Genomic DNA, 6,215 nt, shown 5'->3' with positions numbered 1-6,215 from the left:
CTCACTGGCTGAGCGTGGTGCTGACAACACCAAGCCAAGGGTTGAGATCCCCTTACCGGTCATCTTTTAAAAAAAAAAAAAAATTCAGGCACATTCCTTCAGTGGAGTATTACACAGCCATTAAAAACTAGAAACATGCGAACTTTGCCACAACTAAAAGGATACTTATGATATGAAATGATAGTAAGTAGGCAAAAAGCAGATATAAAGTTGATTGCAATTTATATAAGAATAATTATACTTAGCAATTAAGAATAAAAGAGAATACACAAATGGGTCAAGGTTGCTATGTTAGGGTAGGAGAGCTGCAGGTGATTTTTCCACCTACCCCATTTTCTAAGTCTTCTTTAATCTTATAATGTTTCAATAATAATACATTTTTATAAAGATAATATTGATATATTTTTTTAAGTCCAAAGAGTTTGTGAAGGAAGACCAGGTAGTGTGTAGCAAGAAGACTATGGGCATCAAAGGAGAAGGGTTGAAATGGTGAGGAGGTTGGCAGGTTTTAGTGAAGAGAGAAGAGAGAGCACCAGAAAATTGGCTTTATGGTCATAGGAGCCTTGGATGTGAGGGAATGTGAATCAATTAGTTGGGTTTGACAGTTCTGGGTTACCCAAAGACATACTAAGCACGTTGCTAAGAAGTAGTGAAGCAGGGACATTAAAATCTATTTTTTTAAAAAAAGGCTGGCTGTTAGCTCAGTTGGTTAAGAGCGTGTGTTTCTAACACCAAGGTCCAGCGTTCAATCTCTGTACCGGCCAGCCACCAAAAACAAAACAAAACAACACACACACACACAAACAAATCCATTAAAATAAATAGTTAGTATTTGAATTTTTTTTTGGCAGCTGGGCCAGTATGGAGATCTGAACCCATGACCTTGGTATTATAAGGCTTTGTTTTAACCAACTGAGCTAACTGGCCAGCCCCAATATTTGAAGTTTTGAGCAAATGTTGAAGAAGTCTCATGGGGCCAGGGAGGATGAGAATTTTCTTACATGTATTTTATTATTTGGTCTTGGTTTTATTTGAAGTGGGTGGTGGGGGAGACATTACAGCCTTTTCTGTGGTTAGGGTCTCTAAAGGTCTTCATCTGGCATCGGGCTTGAATCTTATTGTTCAGTTGACTCCAGGTCAGTCCTGTACTCCATGAGTGACAGTTGCATTTACTTCAGACCAGCAGATTGCTGTGTGGGAGGTTCATGCAGTGCTGAAACAGTTAACAGACCTCCTCAAAGTACCTCCACCTGCACCCTCTGGGACTAACTCCCTCAGCTAGGAAGGCTTGGGGCTTGGTTCTGAGGCTGTCTCCAGACACTCACTCACTTTAATAATAAGATTGTTTACCAAGTGGTGCCATGCATGGCATCTCAGCCTGCTCCGGAATACCCCAGGAGGGAAAAACCAAGACCATGGTTGGCTGAGTGAGTCCCCAAGGTCATAGTCAATGGCAAAAGGTGGAATCAGCTCCCTTGCCGAACTTGCACCAGCCGTGGAGGTGGGGTGGCATTTTATTTTATTTTATTTTATTATTATTATTTTTTAAAGATGACCGGTAAGGGGATCTTAACCCTTGACTTGGTGTTGTCAGCACCACGCTCTGCCAAGTGAGCCAACCGGCCATATCTAAATAGGGATCCGAACCCATGGCCTTGGTGTTATCAGCACCACACTCTCCCTAGTGAGCCACGGGCCGGCCCCGGGTGGCATTTTATAAACTACAACTTGTTGCCTTGTCTTGGAACCCTGGTTCACCATCTACATGAGCAAGGGAGGGGGTCCCCCTGCAGGTGGATCCATGTAACTGTGGCTCCCTCTGCCCTCTCTCTAGGGGGAGCTGGTATTTCATTAGAGCCTCCTCCCAGTCCAGGGAGATGCTTCAGTGCCTGACTTCAGAAAGCGAGGAAGGGGCAGACTCCGAAGACAGGGAGGCCAGTTCCACAGAAGATCCAAAAGAAATCATCACCCTGGCTTTTGTGAGAGAAAATACTGATATGCAAAAGGGCCTTCAGAATGCACAGCAGCAAGGCAAGAAGAAGAGGAGGAAAAAGAGGTTAGGATTGAAAGATGGGGATTGGGGATCTCTGTTGGTAAGAACAGGAAGAACCTGGAAGGAAGGGGGCCTTGGCTGGTAATGAGAGGGTGAAGGAGAAACTGAGACTGTCAAAATTACACCATTTTCAGTTCATATAAAAATAATCCATTACTGGTGATCAGTTTTATAGAATCAAATAATGGTGTGTGTAATCTAAAACCACATCTTGTCCTGATCATCATTCTATTTGTGTTTAGAATGCCTTTTATTAAAAAAGAAAATGGGCGGGGGGAGAAGATTTCCTTATTTTAAGAAAGTGCTTTTCTGTCCTGGGAATTTAGTACAATTTACGTATCACAGAACCATGCAGACTTATCAGGATCTGACTGCAGCTTGTTTCATATTTCTCCATGCCTTGCTCCATTCAGAGGATTAGTGTCTTAAAGCTTGTCCACATTCTCACAGCTTCCTTTAATGGGAGGAGGAGGAGGGAGACAAATATTTTGGCCAAAAAAGATTTTCAATTTCTGTCCCTGATGGACCACTGGAATAAAAGGATTGAGGCAATGATATTAATATGAAGCTGCAAGCTATAAAATTAGCTATACTTGTAATACGGAATTTCTACCTCACGGGCAAAATAATAGTACTCTGATTCCATGTTTTCTGCCACTCTGTACCTCTTTTATTCATGTCCTCGGTAATGGGAATGGCCAAACCAGGCTTAGTACAGCAAGTTAGGTTTCATCAGCTCCACCTGGGACAGGATGTTTCTGGATACGGTCGCTTGTTCCAGCAAGTGTGTCTGTCTCTGTCTTGCTGCTTTCCTTTTTCTCTTTTCCAGATGATTGGTGATCAATCTATCCAGCTGCCGATATGAGAGCGGTGAGCATCTGCATTCAAGGGATCTATGATGGGGACCCACTGGATTCCCCCAAAGGGTTAGGAAGGGTCACTGTTCTATATTCTTGAGTGTGAAAAGGGGTGTCTCCAAATCCTGTTCTTTGGTTCTCCCAGCTCTATCAGTTATTTGAGGAAGTTGGGAATCTCATTCCAAGAATCACATGTTTTGACCACAATGGTGTGTACTTCAGCAATCTGTAACTCATATATTCGGTGATTTGAGGATCTGATTGTAGAAGAGGCAGCTGTTGTGTAGTCAATGGCTTGGTTTTAGAGCACAAGTCACAAACTGGCAGTCTGTGGACTGAAGCTGCTTACAGACTTTATACTGCAGAGAACAGGTTTGCTGTTGTATTTTAAATTCAAACTTGAATGCTTTAGGCTGGTCTGGTATGCTGCTGGTTACTGCAGGCACTTCTCCCTTTCTAAGCCCTTGAATGCATTTGGGTTTGGGTTGGAGTCAGCTCCCAGTTTATCAATACTAACAGGGACAGGGGAAGAAGGATGTGATAGCATATATGTGGTTTTGAAACACATTGTATAATTTTTTTTTTTCTGCCAATTAACTTCACTAATTAAGCTCGGCTCTGGCTGTTGTTGAGGATTAGTTTATATTCCCTGAACACTCAGGGTTTAGTGTTTGGAGGAAAGCCAGAGGCCTGCTTCCTGGCAAGGAGAAGCCAGGGCAGGTAAAACATTCATCGCAGATAACCTTCTGTGGGGATCATTGAGCGTGGGCGGTATTCTTCAGTAGTTTTCAACTCTCCGTGTTCCTTTCTTACAGTGGTGCATCCAGGCAGGGCAAGCTGCCTCCCAGTCCCAAGGAGCCCAGTGCTCCCACTTCAGTTCTTGGTCTGGGAGCACTTGGAAATGGATCCTCCTGACCCCATGCTCCTCCCCCACTTCCCGAGCTAATAGGCCTTTCTTCCTTCAACTCCATTGCAGTGCGTAGGGCTGCTCAGCAGTGTGGCCTTAGAGAGGGAGGGGAAAACGAAGACTGGACTCTCTACTGGACAGACTACTCGGTGTCACTGGAGCGGGTGATGGAAATGAAAAGTTACCAGGTATTTGGGCCAGGGCTTGTTCTCAGTTTACGCGTCACATCTACCTGGTGGGCCCCCTATTTCCCAAGAGGTGCTTGTGCCACTCCCGTGTCCCTCCTTTGTCCATGAATTCCAACTTGCTTTGCAGAAAATCAATCACTTCCCCGGGATGAGTGAAATCTGCCGCAAGGACTTGCTGGCCAGGAATATGAGTCGCATGTTAAAGATGTTCCCTAAAGATTTTCACTTTTTCCCTAGGACCTGGTGTCTTCCTGCTGAGTGAGTGCCCACTGTGCTTCCTTCTCCATCCCCAGCCCCCATTTGCATTACCCTCTTTCCCCTGATTCCCTGGTAGTTACTTTCCCTTCCCATATAATCTCCCATCTCTGTGGCTACTGTTCAGGAAGAGAAAGGATAAAGGGTGTGTCCAAGGTTGAGAAAACACAAGGCTCTGCCTATAAACTTCGATGACATTTAGGGGCTGGGTGCCTTGGAGCCTGTACCTGCAGTTGGGATGAGAATTTGTTCTGACCCTGAAAGTTGTTGATTTTGAACTCATTCCAACTGTTTAACTGTGCAGTTTCTGAATTTTTAAGGACCATGAATGCCTCTGGAGAGAGTGGGGTAGTGGTGAGCACCCAGGTTAGGAGCAAGAAGGGATGCCTGGCCTCTGTCCCATGCAGTGTCATGGCTAGCAGTCAGCCCTTCCACTCCTCAGGTATCATTTTATCCATTTCAAAACTGGACACTTGTTCCTGGTATGTAAAATGCTCTGGACCACACCACTAAGAAGCAGGAGAAGTGTGAGATGACATGAACATGACCTGGGTACAGTCTGGTGGTTGAGACAGGGTGGGGGGAGGCAGAGAAGTGTTACCACCAGAACTGTACTTACATGGTAAGGGCACCAGAGGAATCCTACCCTCCCATTTCCACCCAGTGCTTCCCAAAACCAAGAGCACCAGGGTTCCCAGCCTCTCCTTAGTTTGTCTGGAACAACTTTCAAGGCTTAGCAGCAACTTAGAAGGAAATGTGTTTGCCATCACATCAATAGGAGCTTCCAGATTTGATCGTCACTGAGGCACATTATAGTTAAGTGACTTTTCCAATGGTCACAAGGTTCCTTTGAGTTAAAATGCAAAACAAGGAGTATAGCAAGACTGAGACATGTAACCCACTAATTTGGATTATTTTTTTCTTCTGAATATACTATCTCCAAAGTACATTCAAAGATATTATTTGCCCTCCCATACACTGGCAGAAGTGGAGGTGTCGCAGATGAAACACTGAAGGCCAGAGTGGGGTAGGAGGCTGATTGATCCACGGTCACATCACTTGTCAGGGCTTGAGCCAGACCCAGAACTCCAGACCTCCTGTCTACAAACCCAGAAGGCCAAACTACCTGGTTCACAGTCACCTTTATGGGGCAGGTAGCATGTATCAGCACTCTGCTGGTGGTATGTCATGTCACTAACCACCACACAAAATGGATATCATTGTCCTCATTACGTAGGTGATGAAGTTGACGCTTAGAGGTCAAGTTCTTGCAAAGGTTTACACCACTCATAAGTGGTGTTGCCAGGGTTTCAATCCAGGTCCGAATTCCCTCCAAAGCCCACACTCTTTCCACTGTGTATGCTCTGCTGTCTCTCCCACAGCTGGACCTCTGACGTCTGTTTATCATCAGTGCCAGGGCTCTGTCACATTAGATAGCTTTTCTATTTTTTTTCATAAAGAGCTAGTCTTCCTTTTCATTGCTCCCCAGCTAAAGGTGTATCTCGTTCCCTCCCTGCTCTGGTAGTTGGGGAGATTTGCAGACCTACAGCAGGTCAAGAAAAAATAAGACATACATTTGTAAGCCGGATTCGGGCTGCCAAGGGAGAGGTATATTCATCACCCGGACGGTGAAAGAAATCAAACCAGGAGAGGATATGATCTGTCAGCTCTATATTTCAAAGGTACTTCCTCATTGTGATTATTTATATATCACCCATGACAACCTCAGGCTCTCGCTCCACTGGACGGAATGTGAAAAGAGGGAACAGAGGGTGGAGGTGGGGGTGAAGCTGAGCCTGTCTTCTGCCTTGGACTTTGTCAGACCAAGCCTTCTGACCCAGGGTGCTAACATGCTTGGGCCAGGGTGTCCCGCGCCCTCGCACCCTTGTAGGTTGCTCTGGCCTTACCAGGCCAGCCCCTTCCCTCTAACAGATGAGAGCTGGGGGAGCACTTGT

At 45.3% G+C, this 6,215-nt stretch overlaps 1 protein-coding gene across 1 annotated transcript in view; it reads left to right on the top strand.

Annotated features, from left to right (window-relative positions):
* The first annotated feature begins 1,841 nt into the window (after nt 1-1,841).
* The window catches only part of TTLL6 (tubulin tyrosine ligase like 6), a 28,123-nt gene continuing 23,749 nt past the window's right edge, over nt 1,842-6,215 (top strand). The window contains 5 exon segments of the mRNA XM_063112910.1: nt 1,842-2,056; nt 2,883-2,923; nt 3,887-4,005; nt 4,133-4,263; nt 5,786-5,942. Of these exon segments, the coding sequence (XP_062968980.1) occupies nt 3,985-4,005; nt 4,133-4,263; nt 5,786-5,942 (309 nt within the window). The 5' untranslated portion in view covers nt 1,842-2,056; nt 2,883-2,923; nt 3,887-3,984.

This window comes from Cynocephalus volans, chromosome 10 (genome assembly GCF_027409185.1).
Source record: "Cynocephalus volans isolate mCynVol1 chromosome 10, mCynVol1.pri, whole genome shotgun sequence".
In the NCBI taxonomy this organism is placed as follows: domain Eukaryota; kingdom Metazoa; phylum Chordata; class Mammalia; order Dermoptera; family Cynocephalidae; genus Cynocephalus; species Cynocephalus volans.
The sequence above is the reverse complement of the archived record's forward strand: the minus strand, read 5'-3'. Positions and strand labels throughout refer to the sequence as shown.